This window comes from Leuciscus leuciscus (assembly GCF_965113295.1).
Source record: "Leuciscus leuciscus genome assembly, chromosome: 20".
NCBI classification, from domain to species: domain Eukaryota; kingdom Metazoa; phylum Chordata; class Actinopteri; order Cypriniformes; family Leuciscidae; genus Leuciscus; species Leuciscus leuciscus.
The window spans coordinates 5,051,000-5,066,637 of NC_138744.1; the positions used below are offsets into that span (position 1 = coordinate 5,051,000).

At 35.9% G+C, this 15,638-nt stretch overlaps 1 protein-coding gene across 16 annotated transcripts in view; it reads left to right on the plus strand.

Annotated features, from left to right (window-relative positions):
* Positions 1-15,638, plus strand: part of rims2a (regulating synaptic membrane exocytosis 2a) — a 204,284-nt gene that overhangs the window by 19,256 nt on the left and 169,390 nt on the right. For 13 of the 16 annotated variants that reach the window (XM_082150612.1, XM_082150630.1, XM_082150631.1 and 10 more), the window contains exons 3-4: positions 6,903-6,935; positions 10,220-10,324. The exons of the other annotated variants lie outside the window; for them this stretch is intronic. In XM_082150612.1, coding sequence (XP_082006738.1) covers positions 6,903-6,935; positions 10,220-10,324 — 138 coding nt within the window. The remainder of the gene's footprint in view (positions 1-6,902; positions 6,936-10,219; positions 10,325-15,638) is intronic. 16 annotated transcript variants of the gene reach the window in all.

Sequence of the window (15,638 nt, forward strand, 5' to 3'; positions counted from 1 at the left end):
CACACACACACACACACACAGATTTCCACATTCATAAAAATCAAGTGGTCTCCTACTGTCCCTCCAACTGTCACACACTCATTCACACAATTCTGCAATCTTAAATCTTGTGTTTAGACCCTGTTTTGAGCTTTAAAGAAACATTCCAGGCTATTTTTACTGCTATTTGCACACACACTACTGTTTAAAAGTTTGGGTAAGATTTTGTGAAAGAAAGGTTTTTGAAAGAAATCTCTCATGCTCACCAAGGCTGCAATTATTTGATAAAAAAAAAAAAACAGTAAAAACAGTAATATTGTGTAATATTATTACAACTTAAAATAACTGTTTTATATTTCAATATAAAAAATAAAAAAAGCAATTTATTACTTTGATGCAAAGCTGAATTTTCAGCATCATTACTCCAGTCTTCAGTGTCACATGATCCTTCAGAAATCATGTGATTTGGTGCTCAAAATTATTATTATTTTTATATATCAATGTTGAAAATTGTTGTACTTTTTTTGGGTAAAGATTTTTTTAGATGATTTAGACGTAAAACTCTTTACTGTCATTAAAAAAAAAAAAAAAAATTAATGTGTCCTTGCTGAATAAAAGCACCAAACTTTTGATTGGTAGTGTACATTTCATATCTATGTACCCAGGGGGAAAAATGTACTTCTTGCTCCCTATGTCAAGCATACATGGCCATTCAGCTGCATTTTGCATTATTTATTTATTTTATTAAAAATTTTATTTTACTGTTCATTTTTAAACTGCGCATGTCGCTTGTGGCGTCATAAATGAGTCACAACAACATCAAAATCGACAGTTCTTTTCATGGAATATTGCATTATTTATTATAAATCTATAATTATCTGTGCACATCATTATATTCTTAAAATTCATGTATCCTCATAATGCACATACTGTTTGCATACTGCACAAATACTGTAAAAAGAATGCTACTTTATCAGGTTTACAAATTGTGAGATAGAGAGAAAACATTACAGTATGGCAGGATTTTTCCTCTAACGTGAGGCTGAAGGCTGTGTTTTTGGTTGTGATGGCAGAGAGGAGAGCGCGGGCACTGCCAGCCCCACTGACCAGCACAGACTGGCACACTGGCAGCTGTAATTGTGGAGTAATTATGCCCCATGCAGAGATTCAGCTCTGTGTTATGTAACAGGACTTTCCTCTTCTGTGCATCGCTGACAGCAGGAGGCCAGTGTGTCCACACGTATACACACACACACGCTTCATACAGAACAGCTGAAAAAGAGGTCAAAAGCATTTCTTTATTTATTTTTTTCCTTGCAGTTCACTTGTTTTTTCGCACATGACTATTTTTTTTCTACCTACTGTCTTGACTTTTTTTTTTCTTACTATGCCTTTAATACTTGTATGTAAAAGCCTTATGTTGTTATTGGCCTCTTTGCATATGAATGAGCACCAGCACTTTCAGAGGCTGCGGGTCAGTGTATATTTTAGTGTTGGTTATATACCGTTATAGTTCGTATTAATATTTTGAATTGGCTTTCATTTTTATATTTTCATTTTTAATTTTAATTAATTTTTTTGTTATTTTGGGTAACACTTTACAATAAGGTTTCATTTGTTAACATTTGTTAACATGAACTATCAATGAATACTATCAATACCTCCACATTAATCTTAGTTAATGTCAATCTCAACATTTACTGATATGTTTTTAAAATCGAAAGTTGTATATGTTAACATAAGTTAATGCACTGTGAACTAACATGCATATGAATGTTTTTATTAACTAACATTAACAAAGGTTTAAAAAATATAAATGCTGTAAAAATATAATTCTCATAGTTAGTTCATGTTAACGAATGCATTAACTAATGTTAACTAATGAGACCTTAAAATTTAATGTACTTTTGAATTTATTTATTTTTTAGCATTTTAAGTATTACTATTTAGGTTCACTTTATTTATTTATTTATTTCCAGTAATTGTAGTGCTTTTACTTCAACCAATGCAGCATTTTTCTAATTTTCATTTTTTTTTATTTTTTATTAGCTGTAATTCAATTAACAAAACTGTTTTAGTAGTAGTTAGAGTAGTTTAAGTTGTAGTTAATGATAACCCTGCCATGGGTTTGATTTCTCATGTTATGGTAAAGCTTGTTGGTTAATGTCATGTTTTTGCTTTCATATGCGGCACATTTTGGTAATGCTCACAAAGTGTCTGTATGAATGTGTAATCAGTGTTTCCACTGCAGAAAGGTTAACTCAACAACCTCACGCAATGCCACACTCTCCTAATAACATGGAAACTATATCAGTATCGCTGACGCTGAGCATGTTTATTTCTGAATGACCTTATATCATTTCTAAAGAGTCCTGTTTTCCATATCATATTCTCTATAATGCTTTTAGGAAGTAAAAAACATTTCTATTAAAAGGTGTTGTAAGTGATGTTAGTCTTTTTTCTCTGCTAGAAATAGCTGAAGAGGTCAGGGTTTAGCTGGTTAGCATGGAACTGTTAGCCCCTGCTAATAGATGTCATAACTATACTATCTGTGGGGGGGAAAAAAGCATCATTCTTCATTGGTGTTCATTCAAATGTAGCCGTGTTTTATGACTAAATAAATTCATGCAATATTAATATAGTGCAGTGCATACAGAAATTGTGCTCACTTCTCACCGGATGCATGCTATTTTAATCATGGCCACTGTTTACATGGAGCAAACTCCATTTAGATATTATGTTTGATTTAGACTGTTTTAGGATATGTTCTAGGATATGTTTTTTTAGCGACATATTAGTACATGTATGTGACGAAGCTTTCAAAACGGATGCAGGAGAAATGGAGGTGCAGAACTGGAAAATGACCAAGTCTTTGGACGTACCATTTGAATTCCGTATGAATAATTCTGGTATTTCCGGCACCAGTTTTGACGTTACCGTTGTGTGTCGCATTAAGAGTGACGGAAAATGCAGTTTGAAATCTGATTTGAGCATCCAGACTGAGACAGATCTGTAAAAATCTGTTTCGAATCGCATTTCAAACCACCTCCATATGTGGAGAAAAAAAAAACAGATTTCATGTGGGTGTTTTTTTTTTTTTTTTGCTGTCTAGACTTATAAAAACCCATCTGGATAAAATTTGAATATGCAAATATTTTTATTTTTGCTGGCAGTCTGACATTGGCCCTATATCTTAACCTAACATCTTAACCCAGTTAACAGGGAATGTTCCCACAACTTTCACTGTTTTGTTAAAGGGATTCTCCACTTTAAAATGAAAATTCTGTCATCATATACTCACCCTCATGTTGTTTCAAACCTGTATGAATTTCTTTCTTCTGCTGAACAGAAAGGTAGATATTTAGAAGAATGTCAGTAACCAGACAGTTTCTGGTACCATTGACTTCCATAGTATATTTTTTTCCTTTTAAAGTGGAGTGTCCCTTTAAGGTTATTATGTCAAGATAAAATGTTCGGTAACACTTTAGTTTTGTTTTCTCACATGTAACTAGTTGCTTGTTAGCATGCATATTACTAGGATATTGGCTGTTTGATAATACTTATAAAGCACATATTAATGCCTTATTCTGTACGACCATAGTCTACATCCCTTGATCCTACCAAATAACTAAACTTAACAACTACCTTACTAATTATTAAGCAGTAATTAGGAGTTTATTAAGGCAAAAGTTATAGTTAATAGGTAGTTAATATTGAGAACTGGACCCTAAACTAAAGTGTAACCAAACATTCTTTAAATAACATGTATAGAATGTTCTTTTAACATCATTAATATCTGATTTGTTCTCATGAAACATTCTTAAAACAACATTTTTGTTTTTTGTACTTGATGAATGTTCATTTTAACCTTCTTGGAATGTTACAAAATTGTGCTGTAGATGCATTTCCCATTTCGTTTCTACAAAACCGATTCGAACGTAAGGCCACAGATGGAGCCGATGGACGTTAAGTTGAAAATGAGCATGAATACTCCTTTAAGAGGACTGTGCTGAGACTCTGATGGTGAGATGTGGGGTGTATTATTTAAAGTGATGAGTCAGCTCTCATTCTATAGCTGTCACATCAATGAGGCCTGTGTCTCCACCTCCACTCAAGAGCGCCGAGATACTGAGAGAATAGAGAGGGATGAGGAGGAGAGAGGACAGTCATTTGAGGTTAAATTAACAGTCTGAGAACAGCTCAGAAAGAGGGTAATTTGGTTAGAACATCACATGCAATACTTGCGAGTCACGGCTTAACTAGTGCAGATTTCTGCAAGTTATTGTGGCATTAGCTTCATGTTACCTAATGTGTGACGGAAATCAAAGGCAGCTTGCTTACCATCCATGGTATATTTATGATATATATACACACACACACACACACACATATATATATATATATATATATATATATATATATATATATATATATATATATATATATATATATATATATATATATATATATAAACATAAACATACATACATTACATACATACTATATATACATCTAATCCTGCTACGCTGAGACTGCTACACTTTTGCAGTGGTTGGCATCTTTTCCATAATAGAAGAAGACATTTGACCATTAGAGGGCAGTGTCACACTGTTTTACCATTTTGCACAATATGTTTCAGGAGAAAATCTAACCATATTTAACTTCAGATTCAGATGGGTTTTTTTCTCCATTAATTCACACAGACAAATGCATAAATGATCTGACGGGGGATAAAGGGGTTCCAGATTTACCTAAACATGATCTGAAACTATACACCATGCATTCAGGACAGCATTCATAACAGTTTTATCTTATTTTAGGGGGTTCATTAAAGGGATGGTTCGGAGTAATTTCAACCTATAGGGTCCTTTGCACCATGACCTCGAGCCAAACACCCCCCCAGAAGCCTTTTTTCCCTTGATCGAACATTAATAAAGTTAGAGCTTATTTAGAGAAATCAGCTGGATGGCTTTGTGCAGGCGCTAATGTATCCAAGGTTGTATCTCGTAAATTACCCCACTAATAATGCCCGAGGTGGTACCAAACTACTACGGTAGTACAAATAGGTTCTGTACTCATAAAATGAGGCATTGGAAAGTTTGTAAGTACATCAGGAGTTTAATTAAATAACACTTGCCTGATGGCTTATGCTACCGCTAACCCGGGCGTCGAGGTCATAGATATCATATAATAAAGGCTAGATGTCTCGTCCGCGCTGCTGGCCAATGGAAGTCGACGTCCGCACACGGCGGCCATCTTGCCACAGGGAGCTCGCTCACTCGTAACATTGTGTTAATGGCGCATGTACTTTTTAAATAACCATAACTTGCTCAATTTTCTACCGATTTTCAAACGGTTTGGTTTGTTATAAACGTCAGTGATGTAGTTATGACTCTGCATACTTATCAATAAATATAATATAATATATTTAAACATGTTCAAGCATCCAGAATTATAGCCACGTTAATAACGTTTGTAAGAAACCAAACCGTTTGTAAATCCGTCAAGATTTCAGCGAGATAAGAGGATTTGTGTTCGTGCTGATCACTCACCTTACTTCAGATACCACAGAGCTCGCCAGAAAGCTTCCCTGTGACAAGATGGCCGCCGGTGTGATGCCGTTCGAGACTCCGCCTTAAGACATCTAGCCTTATATGGATATCTATGGTCGAGGTCACTTCCGTGATTTGGGAAAAGCCCGTAAAAGTCCTGGCAGAAAGCAATGCATTTTATTTATTATTTTTTCCAAAGTTTTGACAACTTAGTGTTAACTAATAATTGTTGCAAACTGGTACTACCAACAAAACATTAGTGCATTCCTTGAACTGGGCGTCGTTACACTACATCCTTATGCATCGCTTTCTGCCAGGACTTTTACGTGCTTTTCCCAAATAACGGAAGTGACCTCGACGTCCGGGTTAGCGGTAGCATTAGCCATCATGCAAATGATATTTAAATAAACTCCTGATGTACTTACATACTTTCCAATGCCTAGTTTTTTGAGTACAGAACCTATTTGTACTCCTGTAGAAGTTTGGTACCACTCCGGGCATTATTAGTGGGGTAATTTACGAGATACAACCTTGGATCCATTAGCGCCTGCACTAAGCCATTCGGCTCATATCTCTAAATAAGCTCTAACTTTAATAATGTTCGATCAAGGGAAAACAGGCTTCTGGGGGGGGGGTGTTTGGCTCGAGGTCATGGTGCAAAGGACCCTAGGTTGAATTTGCTCCGAACCTTCCCTTGAACCCTCTTTCCTTGTGGTTTGTATATGCTACTGAAGTTCTTACAGGGTAATGCTGTGGTGGATTTATTCTATTTATGTATTTATATAGTTTTAAGCTCAACACATTGAGTCTGATGGACTATGTGTCGTGGACGGTGTGTTTTCTTTGTGTGGTCGACTTGTCTGTGGAGGGCAGAAACATAATTTTCCTGTTTTATTTCTATTTTTTTAAATTTTTTTTATTTAAAATATTTAAGTGTTCCATGTCTTTGCATGTTTTCTTTTTTTGTGTATATGTTTAAAATGATCATGTTCATATCTATTTGCATTTTTAGTTTGTTTCACATGTAATGGCGGGTGGTTGGTATGACATATATATATATATATGTATCAAATCAAAAGATAATACTATATAAGATTTTAGATGTTATATTCCCAACCAATCATGTTAGGTTGCCTGTATTAAAAAATGTTTTGACTCACAACCGTAAACCTAAAATAATAAAACAGATGTGACAAAATTATAATTGGATGAGTCACCTTTGAATCCATATGCTGTCATACCGCCCTGCACATCATATGTGTTGATATTTGTTTGACTGTTTTTCCATGTTTTTGTTTTGATTATGTTAGTCTTGTCTTTTATTTCTGTTGTCCTCATGCTCTTTTGTTGACTTTTTTTATTTATTTTTAGGGTCAAAGAAGATGCAACGTCTCAGCCAGTCCAGTAAGTAACACTAAGCGAGGCCTAGACGGATTCTGTGGACTTTCCCCTCATTTTCCGCATTGATTTTGGGGCAAAAGCTGCAGAATATTCTTACTGGTGACTACAATCATAATCAGATTCGCCAAAGCATTTAGTAAACAAACAATATAGGGGCAGAACTTTGTTAGCAGTTCAAATTCTGCAGTTTTTCTCCAGGCAATGACTCTGTGTGGGCTTCTCTTAGCTAGAGACCTCAAGGCTTTGACATTCCCGCGTGTGCGTTTGTTGTGGCTTCCTCTGTGATTGGCAGCTCTCTCCCCCTACTCTCTCTAGTGATTGGCTGCAGTCTGTTATGGCTCTGTTCCAAAAGCTTTTGGCAGCTTCATCCACATGCAGGCTGGATGCACCAGTCCTGCTTTATTTTGCTTGTTTGTCGACTCTGTGAGTTGCACATGGACACTGTTTGATCTCTTTCTCTGTATCTGTGGACAATTGACCGTATCCCGGGCTGATGGATGCACAATTCATTTCACTCACTCCGGCTTCTTTGCTTCCTTCTCTGGCTCCTCTTCCTTTCCCCCTCCATCTATCAGGACTCCATCTTTGTATTTCTCTTTTTCTTCTTTCTCAAGTCTCACAAAGCCAGATTTTTCACTTTCAGCAAAATCCACTTGACTTGTTCTTATTCCAGCCACAAAATGCCCACTTAGTTTTTACCACAATAATAGAAAAAATTGCACAGCATTTTCTGTCCATGACCATTTATATGAGAAATGCTGGAAAAGTCAAGCCACCTTTATTTATATAGCACTTTATACAATACAGCGTGTTTGAAAGCAGCTTTACAGGGGTAAACAGGAAAATAATGATTTAATGATGCAAACAGAGTTCAATTCTGCTGTAAAGCAGCTCTAAAAAAAGAAAAATAGTGTCATTGTTCAGCTGAGGTCAGTTCAGTGTTGATTCAGTTCAATAATTGTGTAAAGCTCATCAATATGAAATAAATTCAATTCAGCTATAAATAAATTAGCTCTGCACAAAACAAGTGATGTCATCATCCAGCTCAGTTCAGGTCTCATCCAGTGCAGTCAAAGCAATAATATTGCTGAAAAAATAATAATAGTGGAATTTGTAATTAGACTCTTTTTGTCTAAAACTTTTTGCTCATGCATATCTAGTTTACTTGCTGCTAAGTGCCAAAACAACAACAACAACAAAATAATAATACCACTAAACTGGATCACTTTGACATATCCAGTGATTTGTTCTTCCTCAGAAATGCAAAGTTCTGTCATGAAACTCTAGATGGCGCAGGTCCCTCAATCTGCTTGCAATCACATCATTCTCTATAGGGCACAGCCGATTGGTTCCTGCTGTATCAGTAGCCAATGAGCTCGCTGCTCAACCTTCACATACTTAAGGCCCATACACACCGGGACGAATATTGGCGCGCGTTATTCGCCAGCGTTTTTCAACGCGTTTTTTGTGTTCACACCCAAGCGTTTTTCGCTGACGATGAGCCGAGTGAACATGCAAATTCATTCCCTGACATTAGATGGCGCTTAATGTAAAACAGAAATACAATACCACTCCATAACAGTCTATACTCTGCAATACCACTCCATAACAGTTCTCTTTTAACAAGATTTTTGTAGTCGCTGTCGCGTTTGTCATATAGTTCTTTATTCCGACACCAACGAGACCAGCAGCTCTACATTCATCTTGCCTTGCATCTTCCTCGTCATTTCTTCCCGGCAGTGTCTGTCTATGGGCAGTGTAGACGCTACTTGGCGTATATCTTCTTCGCTGTTACGTATGTGTGCTCGGCAAGACCGTTTTGTGTTTGAGCGCCCCCAAGTTGTGTTTTACTGTAACTTCAGAAGCTCCAGACACGTGAGCAAAAGCGGCAATCTCATTGGTCGGATAGTTTTTGACGCGGCGCGTCAAACCAAAAAAATGAACCCGAGGCGTTTAAAAAAAAAATTACGCTTTTACGCGTGCCGTTTTTCACGTCGGTGTGCACACTCACATTGGCGCCCTTTGTTTAGTCACGAGGCGTTAAACGTCGGCGAATATCGCGCGTGAAATTCGTCCCGGTGTGTACGGGCCTTAAGTCAGCATTTTCTGTAGCAGTTGCAGCGCACTTTCAGAAACCCTCCCCCTTCCCCAGCTCCACCTGTATAGAGCTGGTAAGTCCCGCCCCTTCCGCTAACCCCACTGGACCTCGTCAATGCAAGTGAATGTGAGAAAATTATTATTTTCTGGTCCCGTTTGAATTGTGCCATGAATGTGAACATATGTTGTCTGTGAATTATTTATATAATTTTTCATGTTATGAGTTTGACAGTATATTGTACGATTCTTTGGCTAGCAGTTGTGGAAAAGACATAACGAGAAAGACTACATGTCGCCTATGTGACGTCACCCCATAACACGTTTTCCCAACACTTGTCAAATCACGGTGCTAATGCTGCGATAATCTATGGAGACAGATCGAGATGCCTGTGTGTTTTGTGTACCCAAATGTCACCATTCAAACCAAATGGGCTGTTCTTTCTTCAGATTCCCGTCTGATGTAAAAACTAGAGTTGTAGTCCACAAAGTGCTCTCACACAAAGTCTAACCGTATCAAACTTCTACCCGCTAAATTGTAGCATTCTTCACACGAAAAATCTGTGTCACAGACAACATATGTTCACATTCATGGCAAAATTCAAACGGGACCAGAAAATAATAATTTTCTCACATTCACTTGCATTGACGATTTTTCAACCTAGAGGTCCAGTGGGGTTAGCGGAAGGGGCGGGACTTACCAGCTCTATAGATCTGCTACGGGTAATTCATGTATGCTATATTGTGCTGCAGCAGAATATCTTTCTTGCTCACAGCAGCGAATCTGTGTTTACTACTGGCAGTATAAAGTCCCGTACTTGCTCTTTTGACGCAGCAGCAGTAGCAATAACAGCATCAGCAGCAGGCCAAACATCAACATTGTGAAATCCATTACCATGCCAAACACTCAGAGAGTTGACATGACAGAAAAGTTTATAGCAACCTGGTACATTCCAAACACGATTATTTTCCCAGAAAGGATTAAAAAAAGTGAGACGGCCCTGTTTTTCTCTCTGTCTTTCTTTCTCTCTGTCCTAGTAGCTCCTGTAGCTGTACATGCTGTACCCTTTATGTGTGTTCCCTATGAATGTAGCTGCACTGCTGCAGTTGTTGTCATGATACTGGCGCGTATGTCGACTGGAAGCAGGCTTGTTGACCTGATATTGAGTTGCGCTGTCTGCTTGTTCATACAGGTGGTTTCCCTTTAGCGGAATCACTGATCTGGTTAATAACGTTCTCCAGCCCCAAACAAAGTCCCAAAACCAACCGCAAACAGATCCTCCAAAGGAGCCGGAGACGTAAGTAAGACTGAATGGATTAACCTTTGCCCTCAAAAAGATATATTGCCCAGAAAACCTTGAATTATGTGCCATTTCTGTGGATATGACTCACCTTTCACTGACACTGCTGAAATTGATCAAAATTCATCATCAGTTCATCAAAATCTTTAATGTAATTAATTAAATGGTATGTTGATCAATTAATCACTTAATTCATTTTCCATAAAAATGAGCTGTTAACACTGTTTTGAACTAACAACTTCTTTTACAGCATTTATAAATTTAGCTAGTAATTAATACATTTTTTAGAGTAACTTACCCTACACTGTTAGTGTTGTATATACATATGAATATACAGAGTTATCAAGGGAACTAAATGAACAACAGGTGAACGTAATCAATAACTAAGGAAACTAACTAGGGCACGACAAAGACTACACTGAAAGGGTAAACATGAAACAAAAGACTTAACTGAAGACATAACCCTGACATTTACATTAAAAACATATATTTTAACATTAGATGTTAAACCCACAAGTGTTTTATATAGAATTGTTCTACAGTCTATACAGTTTTTAATGCAATTACATCAGAAGGAACTGTAATTAAATGACAGAAAAATTAAGAGTAATCCGTATATGTGTGTTTATGTATGTGTGTATATATTCATACACATATATTATATAACACAAACCTTTATGTTAGATGCGATTAATCACAATTCATCGATTATGAGAAAGTTATTATTCATCGATAATGAGAAATGAAAACTTTGAATATCTTAAGTTGCTCAGATGATAGAAAAATGACTTGCATACAGATCAGTGGGCATGAGAAATTTAGTTATTTTTATTATGTTTTCCTTTACAATTAATTATGCTAAATTAATGTGATAAGTCCTAAATAAATGTAATGACAGTCCTTATTACACTATTAGTTTTATCTTAAATAATAGCACATTTTGATCAGTATGGTCCATCAATTCGATTTGATTACGAGATCTGCGTTAGAGACCTGCATTAAGCTTGGGTTTTGTATTACACTGAAGTCGACTACAAATTTATTAGTAGCTTAAACGGGTAAAGCGCAGGTCTTCAGGTGGCCACGGTGTCACTCATAAAGGGAGTCCGTATCAGTGTACTGGCTCGTGTTTCTTTGACTTCTCTATCTGCTGTGTGTCAGATGAGACGTGAAGAATGGCGTATGGTTATATTATGGGTTATGCTCTCCATCTGTCTGTAATGCTACCTGAGCCAGCGCACCTGTCAGCCCTCTGGAGCTCCTCCAGCCTTCCCATCATCCACCTGACTGCTGTCTGGAGCCCGGCTGTATATGCGAGGGTAGATGCGGGTGTTAAATAGAAAATTTGTCATCATGTCAATTCAAACACATACAGTATGAACTTTCTTTCTGACAGAAGACTGTCTCGTGTCACTGACTAGAATATAATATTGCATTTTGTTAAAGGTTATGTGACGTGTATCTGAGAGCGGAGCATGGGGTCAGACAGTGAGTGGTACTGTATATCCACATGTTCTGAGGGTAAGAGGGCAGAGGTCAAGGGGTCGTTGAAAGCAGACCTGCTCATTGGTGTGACTTGATCCTAGAGGGGTGAAAAGTCACTGTCTTAAACAGAAATGATGTCTGGTGGAGTTCAGGGTGTCAGGGTTGGCTAGGTCGCTTTAAAAAGTTAGAACCTGTTGGTAAAAAAGACCATTGTCCATTGAAGGTCAGTAATAACCAATGTTATAGTTTATTTATATATTTTTTTTAATTAACCTTTACTTTTATATTTTAATTTTACTTAAATTTTTTGTATTTTTGTTATGTGCTTCTGCCATTTTTTTTAAATATTACTCTTTAGGTTTAATTTTTAATTTGTTTTATTTTTTATTTTATTTCATTAATTTACAGTTAGTAATTCATTGTACACATACATAGTACACTTATTTCATTATTCAGTTGTCTTATTTCAGTTGTCAATGCAGTATTTTATTTTATTTTATTTTATTTTATTTTATTTTATTTTATTTTATTTTATTTTATTTTATTTTATTTTATTTTATTTTATTTTATTTTATTTTATTTTATTTTATTTTATTTTATTTTATTTTATTTATTATTGCAGCTAACAATGATTTTAATAGTAACCCTTGTCAAAACCCTGGTAAAAAAATTTTTTTTTTATTATTATTTACGGTTAGTTTTGAAGTATTTTTGTGCTTCAACTTAAACTTATTTCAGTGAGTTGCCTATTTTAATTTTTATTATATTTTTTTTGCAGCTATCAATGTTATTAATAGTTTTAGTTCACAATAATAACCCTGGTCAAAACTAGCAGCTTATTCTGACATGTATCTCCAGTATTTTTATTATAGTAGAAGAATAGTATACTAGTACCAGTGACCAATATTTTGTAGGGCTCTTAAAAGCGTGAATCGGGCTAAATATGCCATTGTGATAAATGGGAATGCTAATGGATAGCTTTCTCCAGGTATAGACTTGGTTGGCATAACTGGGAACGCCCACAAAAACTTGCTGAAATACTGAAACCCATAGAAACTAGGAATTCATTTGTGCATGGCTGTAAAGAAAAACGAATAAATTAAGAAATAAAAGCTACATGCATGCAAGACAACAGAAAACTGACGGATGTCTAAACTTTATCTAAACCTGTGTAATTAATGCTAAACAGCTCATCAATAACTGGCTTTTAGGCTTTTGACAAAAGTAAATTAACGTTTGTTTGACATTAGACTCTGCGCATTTCAGGTTTATATTCGAGCCCAAACAAACTTATACCATTGCATTGCACACGGCATATTCAGAAAGAAATATCCATTTCAGTGCACAAGACTGTTTTATGATCATTTTAAAATGTTAAATGTAATACATACTCTAAATCCATTAAATTCAGGAACACTGAATAAACTTCATCGAAAGACTGGGTGATGTATGAAGTGAAGTGTAATATTTGAGGGAGCTGCATGTATTTTAACGAGAAAATTACATATCTGGCAATTCCGTTGGTTCGTTTGTCCAGTCACAGATACTGTCCAGACAATACGGCTCAGTTTTTCTATGTATCTTGCTCTGTCGAGCGACAGAAGTCATTCTATAGGCCATACTTGGTTAACGCCGTGGGAAAGGATTGTTTTCCCCCACGCCGACTCCGCCCCAAGCCACACCCCCAGCTATGACACGACACCGTCCAAGTCTATTATAGAAGTCTATTATTGTGAATCAAGCATGGTTTGTCAACTTTTTAAATTTTTTTAAATTTTTATTTTGTTTATGCTGAAAAGTTCAGTGAAATTTGTGCTCATTAAATTTACAGGAAACAAACTCCTTAGCATTAAGTATTCAAAGTCTCCTGTCAGAGCTAGTGATTGGCGTGAGAATGTGCTCATGTTTGGTGGGAGGTGGCCAGCAGGTGAATTCTGGGTAACACCCAGGCGTTCTGCCGTAGTAAAGAGATCAGTGTGCTCAATAATTCAGCCTGCTGATGAATGTTGCAGGGGCAGATGTGGGACCAATCCTCCTCTAATAGGCAGCTTATGGCGTTAGCCCCCAGTGTTTGGTTTCCACGACTACGGTTGATTGACAGGCGACATACAAAATGCATGTGCATCATGCATGCATTCAGCTAGCGTTTCAGGGTCTGTCTCAAGCCTTTGACCCCCTCCGCTCTCTTACGGTAATGAGTGGGTACATGATTAAACGTCACCCTAAAATAAAAGTCCCTCAAGCTGATCTGCTAGCTCAAGATCAAGTTGATATGTATCTGAATGTATTGATAAATGATCAGGTTTTGTAGTGGGAACTGTGGTGGGAAGTTATCGCATGAGCTTCTGTTGCTCATAATTACTGGCATGTCTACAGCTGTTGCAGTCTATATGAGGTGCTGCATGTGAGCCTGATGTGTTATCTTTGTCATCTGGATTGAAAGCGTTTAGCCACAAATAGTTTCTAGGCTGCACATGATGCTTTAATTGCTGATGAAGTAAAGGGAAGAACAGAACGTTCTCGTCAGTGTTGAGTGTCTGTCTGACACCTATAGAGAGTTTAATCAGAGCTTCATGACAACCAACAAAACAGTATATTATGGTGATTCTACAGATATTTCATTGTGAATGTGGCTTTTTTTCAGGACAATATTCCTGTTTTCAGGATTTATATAAAACAAATTAAAAACATTTTATGATATTGTATATGGTTCAATAAAAAAAAAAATAAAAAAAAAAATAAAATATATATATATATATATATATATATATATATATATATATATATATATATATATACATATGTGTGTGACCCTGGACCACAAAACCAGTCACATGGGTAATTTTTTTTTAAATTGAGATTCATACATCATAGGGAAGCTGAATAAATAAGCTTCCCATTGATGTATGGTTTGTTAGGATAGGACAATATTTGGCCGAGATACAACTATATGAAAATCTGGAGTCTGAGGGTGCAAAAAAATCTAAACAAGAAAATCGCCGTTAAAGTTGTCCATTTATGTTCGCGATTGTTCTGCATTCACTCACAAAAATAAATGTTTTATATATTTACGGTAGGAAATATACAAAATATCCTCATGGAAAATGATCTTTGCTTAATATGCTAATGATTTTTGGCATAAAAGAAAAATGGATATTTTTGACCCATTTTTGGCTACTCCACAAATATACCCATGCGACTGGTTTTGTGATCCAGGGTCATATATATATATATATCATGTAGGAAATTATTTTAAAATACTTTTTGAAAAGTACGGGGTCGGTGCATTTTGTTTTTTTAAAGTCTCTAATGATCACCAAGGCTGCATTTATCAAAATATGTTGTGAAATATTATTACAACTAAAAATAACTGTTTTCGATTTGAATTATTTTAAGATATAATTTTTTCCTGTGATGGTAAAGCTGAATTCTTTAGTGTCACGTGACCCTTCAGAAATCATTCTAATATGCTGATTTGCTGCTCAAGAAATATTTCTTACAATAATCAATGTTGAAAATAGTTGTGCTGCTTCATATATTAAAGGATTTATTTGAAATATAAACCTTTTGCAACATTATACATGTATTTATACTGTCCATTAAATGAATCCTTGCTTAATAACATGTATTTATACTGTCCATTAAATGAATCCTTGCTTAATAACATGTATTTATACTGTCCATTAAATGAATCCTTGCTTAATAAAAATGTTAATTTTTAAATAAAATGTCTGAAATAAAAAATTTAGACTTTTTAAAGTTTTTATCGTATAGTTCGTGTTTAACTGTATGCCAGTAATTGTCTCACTTTTGTCTTGTGTTTTTA